The sequence below is a fragment of the Eulemur rufifrons genome, chromosome 8, assembly GCF_041146395.1.
Source record: "Eulemur rufifrons isolate Redbay chromosome 8, OSU_ERuf_1, whole genome shotgun sequence".
In the NCBI taxonomy this organism is placed as follows: domain Eukaryota; kingdom Metazoa; phylum Chordata; class Mammalia; order Primates; family Lemuridae; genus Eulemur; species Eulemur rufifrons.
The window spans coordinates 6,099,463-6,120,468 of record NC_090990.1 but is presented as its reverse complement, the minus strand read 5'-3'; the positions used below and the strand labels follow the sequence as shown (position 1 = coordinate 6,120,468).

General features: G+C 53.1%; 1 protein-coding gene across 1 annotated transcript in view; it reads right to left on the bottom strand.

Annotated features, from left to right (window-relative positions):
* Nucleotides 1-319: 319 nt before the first annotated feature.
* Nucleotides 320-21,006, bottom strand: part of PEX14 (peroxisomal biogenesis factor 14) — a 126,683-nt gene continuing 105,996 nt past the window's right edge. The window contains exons 5-9 of the mRNA XM_069477324.1: nt 10,250-10,335; nt 7,887-7,989; nt 6,587-6,684; nt 3,215-3,306; nt 320-1,388 (exon numbers count right to left, since the gene is read on the bottom strand). Of these exons, the coding sequence (XP_069333425.1) occupies nt 935-1,388; nt 3,215-3,306; nt 6,587-6,684; nt 7,887-7,989; nt 10,250-10,335 (833 nt within the window). The 3' untranslated portion in view covers nt 320-934. The remainder of the gene's footprint in view (nt 1,389-3,214; nt 3,307-6,586; nt 6,685-7,886; nt 7,990-10,249; nt 10,336-21,006) is intronic.

The window sequence follows — 21,006 nt, the reverse complement described above, 5'->3', positions numbered from 1 at the left end:
CCGAGGGAGACAGGGAGGGCAGGAGCCAGAGGAGACGGGAGGAAGAGAGGAGGACACACACCCTCCTGGGAGACATTCATCCATTTAAGGAAGGAGAGCTCGTCGCCCTCGGCAGCAGGTCTATATACAGTAACAGGAGGTCCCTTCTGCGGGCAGACACCCGGGACCCAGGAATGAGCCCCTCCGGTGGCGGCTGAGCAGCCGCGGAACCCGGGACAGCGCCCGCCGTCGGCCCAAGTGCAGGGGCTGCCCCCACTCGGGCCCACAGGGTGCCAGGAGCAGACAGGGAGCCGCAGGCAGGAATTAAATAGTGGCAACTTGTATTTATTACAATTATATACAGTCCTATCTTATATTCCCAAATCTATACATGATCACACAGATGAACGTGAGCCTTCTGGAGGGAAGGACAGAGGCGGCCGTTGGTCAGGAGGCCCCGGTGCCCGGCTCGTCACGGGACTAGCTGGGCCGTTAGGTGGCCACGGGGGCGGGCACAAGTGCGGGGTGGTTTCATTTGTCTGGGAGGACAACGGGACACGGCTGGGGCTGGGGACAGGCGCCCACAGCTTTGGGGACAGGGCCGGGCAGGGCGATGGCGGACATCAGAGGGACTACAGCTCCTCGTCTGCCGAGGAGCCGGGAGGCAGGTGAGGACACTAGCTCTGGCCATGCGCAGTGTCACGGTAGTCAAGACACGCAGCGAACACACCCTGGACAGGACGCCTGCCTGGGAGAGGGGCTGGCAGGGGCTGAGCTAGGAAGTGGCAGGCTGGGGCTGGCGGGCAGGCGAGACGGGTGCTGGACAGAGCCGCGACCCCCTACGCCGCCGCCGGCCGCAGTGCAGCTGAGAACAGCTCTGGCCCCTACCTGGGCTCCAGGCCACCCTCCCGGGCCGTGGCACGCTGCCGTCACGGGGGAGAGGCAGGTGGGGGCCCTAGTCCCGCTCATTCTCGTTGCTGGCGCCCTCGGGTCGCCGCAGCTTCTCCACCTGCTCGTTGATCTGCCCGTCCCCACCCCGGCGGTCCTCCCTCTGCACTCCCAGGCAGTCCTCCTCATCCACGTGGCTCACGTCGTCATCCTCGTCCTCCTCGTCCTCCTTGTCCTCCCTCTTCTCCTCCTCGCCCTGCACCTCCAGCCTCACCTGGCCCTTGACGTCCACCACCCCCTCGCCCTCCTCCTGGGGGCCCAGCAGGTGGTACGTGACCGTGGAGCCCTCGGGGCTGTGGCCGTCCTTCCCGGGCGAGGACGACGTGGACTCGTTGCTGACTGGCGAGATGTCGCTGCTGCTGTGGTGGTTCACGGCCGCGGGGCTGGAGGGCGACGGCGACTTGACCGGGATCTGCCAGGAGGGGATCTTCGGGGCCGAGGGGGACGGAGGGAACTGCCTCCTGGCAGAGGAAGCAAGAGAGGAGGTTGGTGGCAGCACCTGGGACTCCCACCTTCGGGGGCTCGGCCATGGTGGCAGCTCCCCCAGGGCCACCCACCAGGGGACTGGACAGGGCCCTCCCTCCCCTCTTTTCAGGAACAAAGCCTGTGGGCCCATTGGAGGTGCCATTGGAGGTGCCATCGCTGGGACAAGCCTGAAGTGCCCTGTGCTGCCGCAGACTGCCCCCTACACCCAGGGTGTCTCCGGGCCCTGCCTGCCGTGGGCAAGGACCCTGCCTTGGCAGCTCCTGGACGGCTGGGCCCGGGGGGGCCTCCCCCGCCCCTGAGCTGCTTCCTGCTCATCTTCAGCACTGTCCCTGCCTCTGCCCGGTGGCCAGGAGAGGGTGAAGGTGGGGAGCCCAAAAGGGCTAAGACTGGGGACCCCAGACACCTGGACCTCAGTTCTCACCTGACTATGGCCTGGGCAAAAGATGTCAGCGGGGAGCACTGGCCACTGGCCAAGAGGTCAGACATCAAAACCAAAAGGAGGATGCTGGTGCACTTTGCTAGAAAATCTCTGAGCTCCACGCTTAGGATAGGGAAGAGCGGCTCTTCCTCCCGCTCCTGGGCTCCCTTCCTGGGCCCTGGGCCAACAGCCAGCCCAGACCAAAGCCAATTCCAGGAGGGACCTGGAGGTCAAGTCTAGTTGGCTACAGCTCAGAGGCGGAGCTCTCTGGCAGGCGGGCCCATCTCCCAGCCAAGACGACAAAGCCCTGCGTCCCACCAGCGCTGGCCTTGGCACCAGCTCTGTAGCCTGGGACCTCCCTTCAGTGGGGCGCACACGCCCAGGCCTGCTTACCCACCAATGTCGCCACTGCTAACGAGAAATCCAATGTACAATTTTCTCGGCTACAGTGTCACCTGACGGCCTGCCCTCTGTCCCCCAGCCTCAAAGGCACTGATCTAGATGCTGGAAGATGGAGGACGTCCCCTAATGATGCCCCTTGGGACCATCCCTGAGCTCAGCCACACCTCTTTCAAGGACACATTCTTTTCCTCAGGGAGGCCCAGGAAGTGGGTGGCCTGGGCGGTCCCCACTCCTGACCCCTGGCGAGGGGCCCACCTGCACCATGTGCCTCACGCAGCTCCTGCCAGGCCAGCGGGAGATGAGCGCGCCCCCCGCAGGGCCCACGCGGGCGACCGGCCATCCCGGGGCCCAGGCCCGAGAGGCTGCTGACACCAGACTTTCAGTTGGAAACCAGGACAGCCTTGGGAAAACCAAGACAAGCTGGTCACCCTACATTCTAGGCTGTGCTGGTGACAACGTGCTGTCACCGCACAGGGATGACAGAGGACACCCAAGAAGCTGGAGGGGAAGGCGGAGACTGGTTCTGCCTGTGCCTCCAGTGGCAGAACTCTTCAAACTCCATGGGCACAAAGACCCCTGGCCCTTCAGAGACTTCTCTGGGACGAGGTCGTGACTGAGAGGTCTCCCAGGACCCAGGACTCCCTGTTCCAAGATGGCCCAAACCAGGACATTCTCCTCAGCTTAAAGGGCCCGGCTTTTGGCTCAAGCTGTCCTTGACCAGGTCTTGACAGGTCTGGGGAACTGTGTCAATTTCAAAACTCTTATGGGTGCCGCAGACTGTCACCCTGGAATGGGGAGGGGTCAACCGGGGAGGGAAGTCGAAGCTCAAACAGGCCCCACACCCAATGCCTGCATCACCCGGCGCAGTCTGTGGCCAGACAGGGGCCCTCGGGGAGACGCACCCCCAGACTGCAACCAGCCCAGGAGCTCCAGTCCCCTGTCCCAGCCCGGCCAGAACGCAGTCCGAGCCTTCTCTCCTACCGATTTAGAAGAAGCCCTTTCAAGGAGTTAATTTCCGACTTGAGTTCGTTGATGTTCTGGGACTCCAGGATCCAGTTGGTAGATGTAGTGGCCTGGAAGTCAGAGCACGAGGGTCAGAGAGGGGCCCCTGCAGCCCACGGCAGGACGGGCTGCGGCTCCAGAAGGGCCCTGGGCGGGAGCAGCAGCACGCGAGGCACTCGGGGTCCGCTCCGACAACCCCAGGGAAGGTTCTGCCTCTGCCCATCCGGGGGTCTGCCTGCCTGTGTCTGTTTCCATGATGGCACCCTTAAAACAAACATTCCCACAACTCTGTTTGGACATCTGATATTAAGGAATCATGAGATGTTTTAGGTGACATAAGGGGATTATGCATTTGTAAACTAAAACAACAATAAAGGAGCCCTTATCTCCTAGACAGGCAGGCTGAAGAGTCCGCGCAATGATGATACGAGGTCTGGGATTTGCTTTCGACTAGCCTGGGTGGGATGCTGGGGATGAGGCCGTGGGGACACGCGGGTCCACGTCCCACCCCCTCTGCGTCTGCAGGTGTCCGAAATGTCCACTAAAACAAAAGGCAATAAAGTAAACCCAGACCATCCCTACTCCAACTACTCCCTCCACCTAAATCCCTCTCCCCTCCGAGAGAAAACACCACACGCAGAAGTAAAACTCACTGCCTCGACACTGGCAGGGACCGGGGCCTGGCACCTGGAAGCCACCCATAGTGTCAGGGAGGCCAATGGCAGCTGAGCACCTGCCTGTCCCATTCCTGCAGCTCTACTCTCAAGCAGGCCTAGAAGACAGGCTTTGCCCACACTGCCTGGAGACCTCCGGCTCCACAGGGTCAGGTCACCAGCGGCTCCTCAGGGACAGGGAGGATGCCCCTAGGCCATGCGCCTCTGTCTGCAAAGCTACCTGTGGGCCGCGTCACCCATTCGAGCCATTCGGGGCTGACTGAAGGCTCAGCAGAGACCAGCAGCCGTGTGTACACCCTGACTTCAACTGCTGCCCCAGAGAAGGGCCGGGGCCAGGGCACAGCCACGACCTCTGACAAGCACTATCCTCCGATGCACACCTTTCCCTTTGAGTTTGACACTGTTTTCAAATAAACGCCAGAGACCCATGCCTTGCTCTGGCCAGTCTTGTCGGGGCAGACGGAGAACGGGATGGCCAACAGGAGCTGCTGGCGGCCAGGCTGCCCGGGAAGCGTGTTTGTGGAAGACGGCCCCAGACAAGGTGGCCTCAGCGTGCAGCCCCCGTCACCCAGGGTGAAGGCCACCTGGGGTCGTGTTCAAGTGCACAGATGACTGCGTGAGGCTCTCTCTCCAACACTGCTGCCCACAAGCCAGTCTGTCGTGGGTCACAGGCTGCCTTACGAAGGCCTGGGCCCTGATGTGGGTGGGGGTGCGGCGGGCTCGCCCCCAAGAGCAGCCCAGCCGGCACCTCTGCAGGGAGAAGCCCCTCGGCGGGGCTGCGGGTCGCAAGAAGGAAAGCGGCAGGCCGGGGCGGAGCTCAGCGCACCCACCGCCCTCGCACGCTCCAGACCACCAGACTGCAAGGCCCCGGGAGCCACTGTTCTGGCTCCTCCGAGACCTTGAAAGCCACAGCAGCCCATTAACAAGGGAGCAATTTCCACTCGCCGGCCTACAAAGGACTCAGATTTCCAAACGCATATGGTGCCAGATGCCGGGATTTAGAAATAAAATCTGACATCTGGGGCTTTTTAGCCAGTGTCTTTAAAAAACAGTTGTAGAAAACTCACAGCCTTCAGTTTTATGTAGGATTTTTAATTACTTAAAGCTCTTCTTTTTAATTTTTTACAGTGCTCCAGTAGGACTTTGGAAGTCAGATATAAAACTTACATTACAGCTGAGAAAACACAGCTCTGGGTCTTTGGTTTATGGGGTAACCGAAGTCCTCACAAACACGGCTTCGGACGCCAAGCCAGCGGCCCCGCTGCAGACAGGGCGGCAGAAAAACCGGCACGAGGACACTCGGAGCAGCCACTCTCACGCCAAGCACGGTCTCAGTCCCTGCCCCTTCTTAGAACGCAACATGTGGCACTAATCTCGCACACAAGGCCTGAAAACAGTTTTCCAATTTCCGGAATGGCTTCTGGCCATGGGAAGGCCAGCAGTCCAAGAGATAACAGGACAGCAGGCGGGGCCCCCGGCCCTCCCGGCCACTCCACAGGCTGCCCGCGGGGGACACGGAAGCTGGAGGCGGCCACAGGTACCCACAGCCACCTGAGCAGGAAGGACAGGCAGCACCTCCGTGTGGGACGGGTTTCGGGGAGGGGATCCTCAGGGACCTTCTCCACTACAGGCACCCAAGAGCCCACCGGAAATGGGGAGAGTTGCATTTTACTGACTTTTGCAAATGCAGAAGATCTGAGCACTGGCCCAAATCTGTTCGTGCAGCGAGGGACGGCTTTCCTTGGGAGAGTGACTCGGAACGAGACCGTGCAGAGCACAGGCTGCGTGGAAGCAGCGCGGGGGCAGCACCCGCCGGCAACACAGCTGCAGAGTAGGGAACAGAGACGGGGAGGCCACCGTCTCCTGGGCCCAACCCGTCCAAGACACTGTCTCAGGGATGACCCCTGTCACCTACCCACAGAAGCCAGGGCCTGCACGACCCTGGGAGCTGGCCGGAGCAGGCACTGCCGTAAGTATGCAAACAGCCCAACGAAGTAAGTGCCACTGCAGCTCCGTTTTACAGATGAGGAAACTAAGACTCAGAGAGGTTAAGTAACTTGCCTGTGGTCACACAGCTAACGAGGGGCAGAGCCAGGATTCTAACCCAGGCAGTCTGATCCTACAATGTGACACTGCCAAAATTGCTTCAGACTTGGGCGGGGAGGCGTGGAAACTGCCTCGATCGCAGTTGGTTCTAACTCCTTTAGGGTCACCCGCACCTGTGAGACGGGCTTTAGAGAACCTGCCCACTGCAGAGCAGTGTCTGCGATGGGACGCTGGCGACCCAGTGATGGTGTGTGTCTCCCCTTTGTTTCCAGGAATCCCCCTTGGCAACGCTGTGACCTGCCCCTCGTCTGTACCAATGGCCTCCAGAGCTGCAGGGATGTGGCCGCCACGAGAGGTCTGCAGACAGAGGGTGGCTTTCCCTCCCTCCTGTTGGGAGGTGACAGAGACAGAAAGGACGGCCTTGATGGTTAAATGCCACGCCGGCCACACAGCGACGGCCTCCTTTCCCCATCAGGGCAGCGCCGCTGCTGCTGCTGCGTAACCCTCTGGAACCTCGGAAAGCAGACGAAGCCGGGCCCACAGACAGCAGCCGGCTGGGCACCGAGGGCAGCAGCAAAGGGCCGTGGGGCAGACCTGGACCTGGGACACCCAGAGGGGCAGGGACACGTACCTTGGCGGCAGCCAGCTCGTGGGCGAGCTCCTGGACCTTCTGCTGCTGCTGAATCAGCAGCTCCTGGACAGAGGCGAGGGTGGTCTGCAATTGAGTCACTGGGAGAAGAGAGCAGGGGCGACACTGTTAAACTGACACTCAAAGATCTTCCCTTCTCTCTGTCCACACACCTGGGAGCTGCCTGTGCTCCTGCTCCGTCTAATTTATGTGCAGACCCCCAGCCCCGCGATCCATCTAATTTATCTGCGCTCCGGGGAGTCTGCGCACCGTATCTAACCTCTAGTATTTCTACTTTATCTTTCTATTGTGTAGTTGTCCGTGGTCAACAGTATATCCGTCCAGAGCCTCTCCCCTCTAATTACCGCTGGTTATGATTTGCTCGGCTCTCCCGGCTCCTACAATGCCACATCCCTCATCTCCTGGGCCTCACAGTGTCCTTGTGGAACTCAGAGAGAGTCTCCAATCCTGGGAGAGACGAGCCTCTCAGGCCTCAGCGACATCCAGGAGTGGTTAAAACTGCAAGTCCCGTTTCTGCTGCTCCTTCTCGCTCCCCACCCGCCCCGCTGCCTGCCGAGCTCCCGGGGTCACGTGACCTGCGGGGCCTTGGTGCTGCCAACGTCAGCCTCCTAGGAGCCAATGCCAACGGGACAGATGTGCCACAGGACTGCTGAGGGCTTCTGGAACGTGCCCCAGAGGGATGCAGACTCCTGCCTGGGACGGGGCTCCTGCCTGCCTTGCCTGGGTTCTTAGATTCTGAGCCTCCGTCTAGTAAACACGTTTATAAAGTAGAGAAGCCACCTCTGGCGCGACAGGTCCCAGCTAATCTGGGCCATCACTGGGGCACTGGGTAATGAACAGGAGCCCTGTAGAGTCGGTAACAGAGGAGGTGGCCGGGGTCCCGGGAGCCACAGTAATTACAGACTCTCTTGACCCTGTGTTGGATTCTTAGAGGGAAGGGGGAAAACCACTGAAAGCCCCCCTGAAAACCTCATAGAAGCAGAAATTAAAAATGAACTTTACAGCCCTTAGAAAGGCTGTCATTTTATTCCCCTTATTAATATTCTGAGGTTGGGAGCCTTTCCGTAAAAACATAATTAATTGAGGCCGCGCCGACAGTAAACAAGCAATTTCAAATTAAACTGAAATGACGGCGGCTTCATTTGCAAATGTGAACAGATTCTCAGAGCAGATAAATGAAGTCACCACATAAAGTGGAGACGGAGGGAGAGGGGAGGGGGCAGAGAAGGGGCTGCTTGGGGGAGGCTTTGAGGGGTGACTTGATGGAGTCATTAATCTTTACCTGTCTGGGCCACGCTGCCACTCAGCTCGGAGAGACTGGCCTCCATCCTCTCCAGCTGCTTCCTGTCCTCGCGGCCGCCCAGGATGAGGGGGAGCAGGTATTTCTATGAGAAGCGGGACACGGTGAGGAACGGGCAGGCGCTAGGGCTACCCTTCAACAATCTCGAATGCTGCTGCCCAGCTTCCTCCGTCACCCCCGGGTTTTGGAAACCCCAAGCAAACACCATAAATGAACAAGATATTTGAAAAGTTACGAGACTGTGATTACAACCACGTGAAAACTCTGCCTGAATAAGGACAAGGACCAGGAGGGAACACGGACAAAAAAGTCAGTTTGATCTGTTGTGATGGAGAGCTTTTTGGTTCTTTTACTTACTTTTCTTAACGATGCTGTTAATACTTCAGTAACAAAAGTTTTTAAATTCTACTTTAAAAGTTGTAAGATAAAAATGTGGAAGGATATACAAGAAATTGACACTCCTGGTGGCCTCCGGGGAGAAGTGAAAGGTTTTCACTGCACACTTTTCTGAATCTTTAACATTTTGAACTCTGTGAATGAATCACTCATTCAGAAACAAATGAGTAAAATTAAATAAACAAAAAATTACTTGAGAAACTAAAGAAAATTCAACAACAGATTTCTGGAACCCATGGTCTTTTACTAGGGGATAACAGATGAGCATTTCGAGGCTGCTGGCAGAGCCTCAGTCTTTTTCTAAACTAAGCCTGAATCCTCAGAACAAACTTCCTTTACTTAAGAGTCAAAAGCAGTCAAACTCCCCAGAACTGAAATCCAGGGGTGAGAGGGAGAAGATAGGGCAGGACCAGGACAAAGTGGCTCTGGGGACAAAGACAGCGGGTGCTGCCGGGTGACCCAACGAGGGTGCCTAGGACAGGGACCCGGATGGGGGACATCTAGGAAGAAGGCCCAAGGGCAGTGGCTGGTAACTGGCTGTCGGACTCGCAGGTCAGGGTGTGAAGGTGTGGAGGTGGGTGGGGGGCCCCTGGGGGGCGGGGAGAGCAGAGCGGTGCTGAGGGACAAAGCCCTCCCCGGTGAGACAGTGAGACCCGCTGCCAACTGTAATGGGCGGTGCCAGAGTTAGGGCAGCGCAGGCCTGGCCGGAGTTACCAGGGGATGACTTCGGTTTTTAATCTATCTGGGCCCTGGATAGGAGCGAGGCCGAAAACTTCTCCATTAAGGTTTCTGTACCGGGGAAGGAAAAGGTCTCTCACAAGGGCTTTGTGGGAACTCATTTCAAGAGTGACTCTTAAGTGAAGATTACTATTTAGCACATATATAGAAGCATTTTCTATTTTGCAAAGTGCTTTTCAACCATGGTGTGAGTTACCACCCACAACTGAGCTGAAACTCACCAAAGGCAGCCTTACGTTTCAGGTTGAAAATGTCCTAAGTATGAAAGTCAAGAAATCCCCATACGTGTAACCAACTAAAAACCTCATTTCTGAGATCAGAGATGATCCAAGACCAGGAAGGAGCAGATACACTCCCCCAGCCTAAGTCTTTATGTATTTATAAAACAAGATGATGAATTCTTACTGCTGCTTTTTTTTTTTTTTTTTTTTTTAAGACAGGATCTTGCTCTGTTGCCAGGGCTAGAGTGCAGTGGTGTCATCACAGCAACCTCCAACTCCTGGGCTCAAGCAATCCTCCTGTCTCAGCCTCCCGAGTAGCTGGGACTACAGACACACACCACCATGCCGGGCTAATTTTTTTATTTTTTGTCGAGACAGGAGTCTACGTTGCTCAGGCTGGTCTTGAACTTCTCCCCTCTCAGCCTCCCAAGCAGCTGGGACTGTAGGTATGTACCGCTGCACCCGGCTCTGGTTGTAAATACTAAAGCAGAGCAACGGCACACAAAGCACTTCCCACAAGCCAGGCATGGTCCTGAGCCCTTTCCAAATGAGCCAACTCCCTTCATCATCTCCATTTCACACAGGAGAACTGAGCCGTGGCCGCATGGCTCCTAAGGGACAGAGCCAGGGTTTCGACACAGGCAGCGGGGCCCGGTGTCCATGCTCTTACCCACGATGCCACTCTGTCTCTTACGCTGCTCGCCACATACCGTGAACTGTCAACGGATGGACCTCACGGTCCTCCTGCAAGCAGAGACCTGAGTGGAACATGACAAGAGGTGGGCCGCAGCCCGCCAAGCTTCCCCAGCAGGGTGGGGGCTTGCCCCAGGCGTCTCCCCCAACCTCCACCACAGCCTCCGCACTGCCACTGTGCTGCAGGGCTGAGCAGGGCAGTGTCTCTACACAGCAGCCAAGGACCCGTGAGATGGGGGCCAAATGCCAAAGGGTGGCAGAGGTACAGCACACGCGGCTGCTGAAAAGGTGACTCACCTTGTAGAGCTGATGAAAGCCAAACGCAATCCCTGCCATGATGATGGCCAAGGCACCATAATCTCGCCATCGGGAACCTGCAGGGCCTGAGGGTGGGAAAAGGAGAAGCATTAAGAGAAGTGGCACACAGCGTCCTTCTCCTCGGGGAGTGCAGGCACAGCGCCTCCGTGGCACTGGTTCTCCTCACCTCCAGTGACAGGCACCCAGCTCCAGGAGGACAGTATATGATTGTCGGCAACATCAGTTCAGCCCTTCCCTCCTCTTCCCAGGCTCTTAGAGCCACCTGCCTCAACTGGGACAGGAGTCATAGCCAGTCACCAGCACTGTGCACTGCTGGGCAGAGGTGTCCAACACTGAGCTAAGTCCCCGGAGTGGGGAGTTAGGTGGCAGAGGTGATCTGAAGACCTACGGCCTGGTCTCTACGTCCAGGAACCAAGGACCTAGAAGGGAGCCAGTGAGCAGAGCCGGGTGTGCCTCAGTACACCTACACGTGGCCCTACCACAGCCAGGGACACACTGGGGGCCGCTCCGGGACAGAGGGGGTTCGTGGTGAACCAGCTCTCTCTGCTCTGCTCTCACATTGAGCCAGCAGAGGAGACGCAGTCCACAAATGACTGAGCAAGGCAACTCCGGAGACTGAGCGATCCGCCCACCGACGGGTGAGAGTGCGGTGGCGGGGAGAGGGGCCCCGAGGAGACCTGCCGTCCTGCGGGCAGAGGAGGAACAGGCACAACGGAGAGAAGGTGGGTCGGTGTGGACCAAGCGAGCACCGCCAGCCTTACCAAGGGAAGAAAGCTGCCCTGGCCCAGAGATTGCAAGAACACGGTGCTCAGGAGAACAGAGCAGGTCGCATAAGCTGGGGGAGCAGAGAGGAATGAGGCTGAAACGGTGGGGCCAGCTGGAATGTGTTTCACAAGCAGGGAGGAGTCGCTGAAGGGTCTGCATCAGGGAGTGCGAGGGTCTCGGGGACGTGGGAGGCTGGGGTGGTGGGATGGTGAGCGGAGGCTCCCGAAAGGGCCCGCAAAGGTAGAGGGGGCTGGGCTAGGACAGGAACCAAGAGCGGAGCTGTCTCAGGACATACGCCGCGGCTGCTGTTGAGGAACTGGAACGGGGAGGAGCAGCCTCCTGGCCCCGTTCTCCCTCGAGCCCAACTCCTGAAGGCAGCCGCAGCTCCCGCGTGGAGAGGAGGGAGGCTCCCGCATCCGCCTTCCCGGGTCCAGTCAGAGAGCATCCACATCCGAATCCCACCGGCCCGCCGAGGCGCACAGGAAAGCGTCATCTCCACTCTGAAGCCCTCGGGAGTGACCCCCAGGCCACCTCGGGAGGGGCAGGGGCCACTGCTTCCAAAGCGACCAGTGGTGGGACAGAGTGGCATGGAAAGAGATCACAGCCCCACGGCCTGTTACCCAGAAGGCACCTGGCCGCGTGCCCCGGGGGAGAACCGGGAGAAAGGGTGAGGCGGGAAGGGCAGCAGCGCTCCTCAGACCCTCAGGACAGCATCACAACCGTCACCGCTCACCTGTGCCTGAAAGCTCTCGAGGGCCGTGCCACGTCCTGGTGCTTCATGACCAGACACAAGGGACATCTTCAGGACAGGACATGGGCCCGTGGGGAGGAGCTACTGGCACGCAGCCGCCCCGGGATCCCACGCAAAGGCCTCCAAGGGGGCGAGGGAGACACTCCTGGTCCCTGGCTGCTGAGCGGAGCTCTCAGGAGGCGCAGTGGACACGGGGGCAGGGCCTGGAGTCTCCACGCTCCCTCCGCGGCCCTCCCTGCCCGGGGACTCTGCGTGAGATTCCCCAGTCACAAAACTGTAGTCAGCACACGGCCTCTCCCTCAGCCCTCAGCTACCGTTTTTGTACACTTTTGAAACGGGTCATAAACCTACGGTTTTCACATCAAATAGCGTGAGTCGGTCGGAGGCACAAAGGCTTCCTCCGCCGCCAATGGCCACGTTCGTCGTCTTTCCCCCTAACCACCAGACCCCCGGGAAAGCCGCTGCTCGTAGTTTCTATTTCCCCCATTTCCCAACAGCTGCATAATATTCCATTTAACCTTCCTGCTGATGGCATTCAGCCCCAGTCCGGTCTCCCACTCTTCCCACAGTGCTGCCATCTCCCGCACAGGTACTCGTACACCTGTGACCCTCAGAACCCCAGGGGCTGGGTCCAACGGCATGTGCATCTGCAGTTTTGAGAGCTGCTGCCACACCACCTACACGGGGGTCCCACAATTCACCCCACCAGCCTGTACACGGCAGCTGCCTCCCCACAGCCACGCCAACACAGTGTGTGAGTCAAACGCGGAGATTCCTGCCAACGCTCCGGCGGGGAGGCAGAACTTCACTCCAGTCCTAATTTGCATTGATCTTATTTTGAGTAAGGACGAGCGTCTTTTCATCAGTATTTCCTTTGCAGGGTACCGCGCGTTCTCCACTTTTCTACTTGATTTCTTTCCCCTTATCACCTTAGAGAGACTTTTTATATCACAGGGATATTAGCCCTTTCTGATATGAATCGCAAACACCTTCTCCAGTTTATTTTTCTTTTGACTCTGCTAATGATGTTTTGTAACATGGAGAAATTTTCCTGTTTATATAAATTTATCAATATGCTCTTTCATGGGTTCTGGGGCTTGTGTTACAGCTAGCAAGACCTCCCCGCTCCCTCCTAGGCTGTGTAGTGACACTGGGCATTCACCTAAGGAACCGAACGGGACAGCAGCAGACGTCCCCATCCGACATGAGCTGCCTCTTGTTGAACAGGGAGCTCTGAGGCCACTGAGGCAGATGGATCTTTCACCTTGACCCTGAGGAGCCGGACACTCAGAGTCCTTGTCAGGGCTTCCTCTGTTTCCCGTTTCTCTACGAGTCAGCTTTGCTCTGCGCGCCAGAAGCAAAATCTGACATCTAGCGCAAGTTCATTTTGAGGAGGAAAGTGAAGCAAGAGTAACTCTGCCACTGGTTGAGAGAGTCGCTGCTCAGGAAGGCTTTAATCCATGCCCAGAACACCCCTCTGTGCAGCCAACATCCCCCGAGAAAACATCTTCAAAACGGGGCCTGCGTCCAGAACGTCGTATTCACCACTGATTTCCAAACACCCATTAAATCTCTTATAAGAAAGTAGTTGTAACCAAGATAAAAGCTTGACCAGAACCCAAAGTTTGCTGGATTCTTTTGCTCTCCTGCAAACACATGGCACCAGGAGAAGCACAGCCTTCTCCTGCTGGGCCTCTGAGCCGCCAAGGCCGAGCAGACCACGACTCTCCCACGGTTGCCCCCACTTTCCAGAGCCCTGAGCTTCTCTGGCCCCTAGAAACATCTGTGGGCCCCGCCAGCCTCACCCTTCACCCCTCACTGCTCCTCGTCCCTGCCATGCTCACATTAAGAACATTTTATTGCCCCCTGGTTTTCATTATTAATGAAAAGGGACCAGAATGATCTTTCCTAAAGTTCAGAGAGTCTATAAAGACAAGAAGCTGAAATGCCATTTTACTCGTTTTGGAGATGTGTGATACAATTCTGTCTTGTGGCAAAATGAAAAAAGAGAAAACGAGGATGGAGACGACCCTCGCCCACCGCATGGCTCTCAAGGGTAACAGACCAGAGCTACCGCAAGAGCACTGGCGTGACCCAAACTGGCTCAACCCCCCAGCCACAACCACCTGCATTCCTGCCCCTGCCCACTGAGTCTTTCCAAGTCCTGTGTAGACCCACAAGGGAACTGAGTGCAGGGTACCTGGGGGCACGGCCTCCTGTCACTGTGCTCCCCAAATGTCCAGAAGTACAGAGACAAGGGGGCCAGTCACTCTTCTGCTCTAGCTGGGTAAGGAAATTGGATGAGCGAGCTCTGCAAAAGCTCAGCCCCTCCAGTGTGGAGAGAGATGCCAGCCTGCCCCGCACACAAGGCAGACGAGTGGGCAGGAAGCCTGGGGTCAAGTCCCTGGTACCACAGCACCAGCCAGATGCTTCCCAAAGACATTTTTCTCTTTTTATCAAGCACTTGACTGAAGGTGGCAGAGCACTGCCAGCCCCAAAGAACCCAGGAACGATGACATTCCAACTCTCACTCAGATCCAAATTGTCTATGGCACTTCCCCAGCAGGCATGACTGGCTGAAGGCTGGCGCACGGTCACTCACCAATGCCACATCCTGGGCGTCTTTGATGGCCACGGCAATTAACACCCACATGACTGAGCAGTTCTGGGACTGCCCTCAGGCTATGGGCTGCAGTGAGGTAGGCGGTACATCGTTGTAGGGAAAAGGGTGTAGGGCTCACACCCAACACCTTTCTTAACCTTCCAAGGACTCCACAAACTGGCGTGAGCTCTGACAGTCCCCATGGAGGTCTGCCCGCCCAGAGGCTCAGGTTGCAGGTGAAGCCATGGTGGACAGAGCCCATGTCAGGACCAGAAGAGCTGCGTCCCGTGGCTCCTTAACTGCTCGCTAAACACCAACAGAACCAACAGTACTCAATTTCATTAACTCTATCTCCATCAACCAAGAAATTCTCAGCTAGCAGAGAACAAAGGTCCCCCAGTAGGAACACATGCACGGGCCTGGGACTTGTGCACACAACACAGCAATGTTGAGCCTGAAATCACTAAGTCATGGACTCAGCCATCAACACCACGGAAATCCTACAACCCAGGAAGGTTCATCAGCAACACAGAGCTGAAGCTGTCACGAAATCATCCTTCTTAGATAATATGCACTCCAGTGACATGCTAGCTGGCAAGAGAGAGGACTGTCCTGTCCTTGGGGAGGCTGGCAGCTCATGCATGGGGCAGGCCAGGTGAGGTCCCCTCCACACTGAGCAGGGTGGGAGCCCTGACCCCACACAGCAGTGCATCTAGCCCCTCAAATCAGCCCATCAGCTTTGCTCAGAAGCCACCCTGAACATTATGCTAAGACAGGCCCACTCACAGTAAGGTCCTGGAATAAAGCCAGCCCGACACATCAGTGCTTGCTATAGCACAGACGCTGGGCTACATGCACAGAGAGACTGGTGACCAGGTGAGGGTCCCACAGGCTAAGCTGAGGAGGCTGGCAACAGTGGGGCAGGGGTGGGGGGGCGATGGCACTGAAGCGCATGGCTTTGGATGGCTGGCAGGGATTGGTCAGAAGGACAAACCAACCTAGAGAGCAGCAACCAGACACAGACCACCCCTGCTCTGAGCAGAAGCACCCGGCGGGCTGTATGGCCAAATGCACCACAGTGGCTCAACACGATCACAGCTGAAAATCCAAAGCCTGTCTTGACACGTGCATCCTGTGAAAGACAATCCTTTCCACTCCTCGTGGACTGCAATGCTATCAGCAGTGTCATCTTTAGGCAGGAAGGACACTGAGGGCATATCTATATCCCCTCTTCATAGATTAAAAAATATGAGCTCTAATTAAGCTGTTAAGAATTCAGAAGAGTCCAGAAATAGACCAATGCTTATATGGTCAACTGATTTTTGACAAAAAGGCCAAGGTAATTCTGTGGGGAAAGGATAATCTTTGCAACAGTGGTGCTGGAACACATAGATATCCATAGGAAAAAAATGAACCTTGACTTCTTTACACCGTACACAACAATTAACGCAGAATGAATCACACACCTAAACAAAAAAGCAAAAACTATAAACCTACTACAAGAAAACAGAAAATGCAGAACATCTTTGCAATCCTGAGATAGACAAAAACATCTTAAGATACAAAAAGCATGAACCATAAGAGGAAAAAGTTGATCAAATGGACATCATCAAAATATACAACTTTTGCTTTTCCAAAGGGACTATCAAGAAAATGAAAAGACAAGCCAAAGGCTGGGAGAAAGTATCCGCCAAACATGTATCTGATAAAGCAGTGGTCTCCAACCTTTTTGGTACCAGGGGCCAGTTTCACAGAAGACACTTTTTCCACGGACTGGGGTTGCAGAACTTGGGGGGGTGGTTTCAGGATGATTCAAGCACATTACATTTATTGTGCAGTCAAACCTCTCTGCTAATGATGATCTGTATTTGCAGCTGCTCCCCAGTGCTAGCATCACCACCTCAGCTCCACTCAGACCATCAGGCATTAGATTCTCATAAAGAGCGCACAACCTAGATTCCTCGCGAGCACAGTTTACATTCGTGAGAACCTAATGCCACTGCAGATGTGACAGGAGGCGGAGCTTATGAAGTGATGAGAGTGATTGGGAGCAGCTGTAAATACAGATGAAGCTTTGCTTGCCCACCGCTCACCTCCTGCTGTGCAGCCCAGTTCCTAACAGGCCATGGACCGGTACTGGTCCTTGGCCCAGGGGTTGGGGACTGTGGTTGATAAAAGACTTGTGACTGGAATATATAAAGAGCTCTGACAACTCATTAATAAAAAGACAACAAGGTGGTTTTTTAAGTGGTCAAAAGATTGGAAGATACTCTTCACAAAATATATATAATGGCCAATAACCACATGAAAATTTGCTTGACAGTGTTAGTCATTAAGGAAATATAAATTAAAAGTACTGTACAATAAGGTTCTATTACATATACATTAGAATGGCTAAACTTAAAAACTGAGAATACCAAATGTTGACAAGAATATGGAGCAAGTGAAACTCTCACACATTGCCAGTGGAAATGCAAAGTGACCAACCATTTTGGAAATAGTTTGACAGTTTCTTATGAAATTTAACATACATCTAACATGTGACTAGCCATTCCACTCCTAGGTATTTATTTACCCAAGAGAAATGAAAGCATATGTGTACACAGATGTTCGTAGCAGCTTTACTCTTAATAGCCCCAACTGGAAACAACACACATGACTATCAATTGGTCAATGAATAAACAAATTCTGGTACATGGAGCAACATAAGTTAGCAAACTATGGCCAGTTGGTCAATCCCACTTCAGCCTGTTTTTATAGAGCCAATGAGCTAAGAATGGTTATTACATTTTTAAAAGATTATAGCGTGGGGAAAGGGAGAAGAACAGGAAGAGGAAGGAGAGGACAGGGGAGGAAGGAGAGAAAGGTGAAGAAGAGAATGCGTCACAGAGACACATGTGGCTCACAAAGTCTAAAGTATTTCAGACCTAGCCCTTTGCAGAAACATTCTCTTGACGCCAAGAATACAACTCAGCAATAAAAAGGAATTAACTACATGTATATGATATATATGAACATGGATCAATCTCAAAAGCATTATGTTAAAGAAACCAGACACAAAGATTACATGCTGTATGATTCCATTTATACAAATTTTTTTTAAAAAGGCAGAACTATAACGACAGAGCACCGACTGGTGGTTAACAGAGCCAGAGGCAGGGGAGAGGACTGACATACAAGGCACAAAGAAACTTTTGGGGGTGATAGACATTCTCTATATTGTGAGTGTAGTGTTGGTTACATGAGTTACATTAGTTATAATTCATCTGTACAACTCATTGAATTGCACACTTAAAATTGATGAATCCTACTGAACATATTTCAAAAAAGCCAATTAGAAAGAATTATCTTTATTTACTTTTTTTATTTAAAAAAAAAATAGAGATGGGATCTTGCTCTTGCCCAGGCTGGTCTTGAACTCCTGACCTCAAGTGATCCTCCCACCTCGGCCTCCCAGAGTGCTAGGGTTACAGGCATGAGCCACCATGCCTGGCCAGAAAGAAAAGAATTAGGAAGGATCCAGAAACATAAAACTACCACGTCTAGCAATTCCACTCCTAGATATCTACCCAAGAGGAATGAGAACACGTGTCCACATGGGACTCACACGTGAATGTTCTCAGCAGCAGCACCCACATCAGCCAGGATGCGGACAGTCTGGATCCCTCAGCCAGTGAGCGGATGACAGCACGAGGTACAACCATGCAGTGGAATACTATCCCGCAATAAAAAGGAAGTACAGGTCCATGCCACAGCATGGATGAACTTAAAAATGCGTTAAGTAAAGGAAGCCAGGCAAAAGAGATCACATATTCTACAATTCCATTTACCTGAAATGCCCGGAAAAGGCAAATTTATAATGATGGAAAGGAGATTAGTGGTTGCCTGGGGCTAGAGGTAGGAACAGGGATTAACAGTAAATGGGCCCAAAGGATCTTACTGGGGAGACGAAGTGCTCTAAAGCTGATTTATGGTGATGGTTGTACCACTCCCTAAAGTTACTAAAAATCATTGAATTGTACACTTGAAATGGATGAGTTTTATGATATGTAAAATATACTTCAATAGCTTTGTTTTAAAAAATTATTTTTTAAAAAGAGGAGTCTAGAAACAGACCAATGCATACACGGTCCATTGATTTTTCATAAGGAGACAGCTCAAGCGGGATGGGATAATCTTTTGAATATAAGGTGCTGGGACAACTGGATATCCACAGAGAGAACAGAGAACCTTGACTGTCACCTCACACCACACACAAAAAGCAACTGAGACTAGATCACAGACCTAAACATAAAAACGAACACTTTATAACTTTTTAGAAGAAACGTAAGAGAAAGTCTCTCCAACCTTAGGATAGGCAAAGCCTTCTTAGATAGGACACAGAAACCATGAATTATAAAAGGAAAAAAAAAAGATAAATAAATGTCATCAAAATTAAAATCTTTTGCTTTTCAAAAGGGAATGTTAGCCAGGCACTGGGGAGGCTGAGGTGGCAGGATGGCTTGAGGCCAGCAGTTTGAGACCAGCCTGGGCAAGAAAGTGAGATCCCATCTCTAAATAAAAAAAAAAAAAAAAAAAAAAGGCAATGTTAAGAAAACAAAAAGGCAAACCACAAACTGGGAGGAAATGGTTCTAATACATATATCTCACCAAGGAGTTAAATCCAGAATACACGAAGAACTCTTTCAACTCAGTAAGAAGATGATCAATAATGGGCAAAAGATTGGAACAGACATGTCACCAAAAAGGAGATGCAAACGGGCAACAGGCTCATAAAAAGATGCTCAACCTGACCAGTCATCACAGAAATATAAACCCAAACTACCACGAGCTACCACTGCACCCTGTACATATCCAAATCACTAAAAGTAAGAAGACTGAGAATACCAACTGCTGAGGGTATGTAGCAAGTAGAACTCTTAAACGTTGCTGGTGGGAAGGTAAAATGATACAACCACTTTGGAAAACAGTTTAGTAGTTTCTTATAAAGTTAAACACATACTTAACATAAAAACCAGCAATTCCACTCTTAGGCACTCACCCAAGATAAATGAAAACATACAAAGACTTGCATACAAATCTTCAAAAGACTTTTACTCATAATAGCTCAGAACTGGAAACAACCCCAAGCCCATCAACTGGTGAATGGATACAAACCGTGGTGCATCCATACAATGGAACACCGCTTAACAGCAAAAGGAAGGAGCTTCAGGTATGCACAGCAACGTGGATGAATCACAGCACCCTGCTCAGCAAAGGAAAAGAGACACAAAAGAGCACACACCCCAGGGCTCCATTCACACAGAACTCCAAGAAGGAGCCACCTAGCAGGCAGCGGTAGGAAGCAGATCAGTGGTTGCTCTAGAATCAGGATTGGGGGGGAGTGACTGGAAATGGGACACAAGGGAACCTTCTGGGGTGTTGGAAATGTCCCACAATGCAGTGACAGTTATATGGGAGTGTAAACTTGTGAAATTCAAATTGTACAATTAGAGTGGGCACATTTTATTTAAATTACACCTCAATAAAGCTGATTTAAAAAAAATTAAAACTCTGTTCAGAAATTTTTTTTTAAAAAGAGCTAAAGGAAGTCTGTGGCGACTGAGAACAACACCTGTCAGTGTGGATTCTCTCTGCCCTGTTGGCAGCTGAGACCAAGGGAGGAAGCAAGACCTGAGAACTCTGATGCAACTTTTACAAAAGTATCCCGTAATATTTGATACATATAAAAGAATATATAACATTTATATAAGCTGGAAAGAACGATGATAAAATTAGCAATGCTAAACCCACCTAATTTACCAGCTAAAACTTTCCAAACACCACTGAAGCTGGCCATATGTTCCTGCCCAGCCAGAGGTGACCATTTTCCTGAACTTAGTGTTTATCAGAACTCAAACTTTCTATGGGATGTGAAAAGCTGAGAACAGGCCCCACCAGAATAAGGACTGTATATCTCAGCCTCCCTTGTAGACAGGTATGACTGTGCTGCTGAGGTCCAGCCAACAGGGAGAAAGTGCAGGTGACGTGGGCAATTTTCAGGAAGTGTCCTTAGAAGGTGTCCTGCCCTTCCCCTTCCTTCTCCCTGCTCTCACTGGCTAGATGGCAGATGGGACGGCTGGAGCTGGAGCAGTTACGCCGGACCACGAGATAGATACCAGCCAGGGATGCAGAACAATGAGGCAGAGCAGGTCCCTGAAGACCAGAGCTGCCTGGCAGCCTGGACTGCCTACATTTACACAGTGGAGAAAAATTCTTCTATTTTCTTTACAACACTCTTGTTTTGGGTTTTCTGTTATCTCTAGCAGAATTTTATAAAACTAGCACATTGTCGCACAGCCATAATCCTGACTACCATCAACACCGAAGGCTCCTACTGGCCTCAGAAGCCTAAGGAAAAGATCGCTTCATTCAGCTCTCTCCCCTGGTATTTGCCCTCATCAGCACCCACAGTGGCATTTATTTGGCCCCACATGGCACCAAACCAGGAGTAACACACAGGAAACAATGGACAGAGTGCCTCCTAATATGGACCAATAACAAGGACAAAAGAAGAAAAATATAATTTATTCAAAATTAGAGAAATATTTTCTTCATATACAAACCAGTAACTTTTAT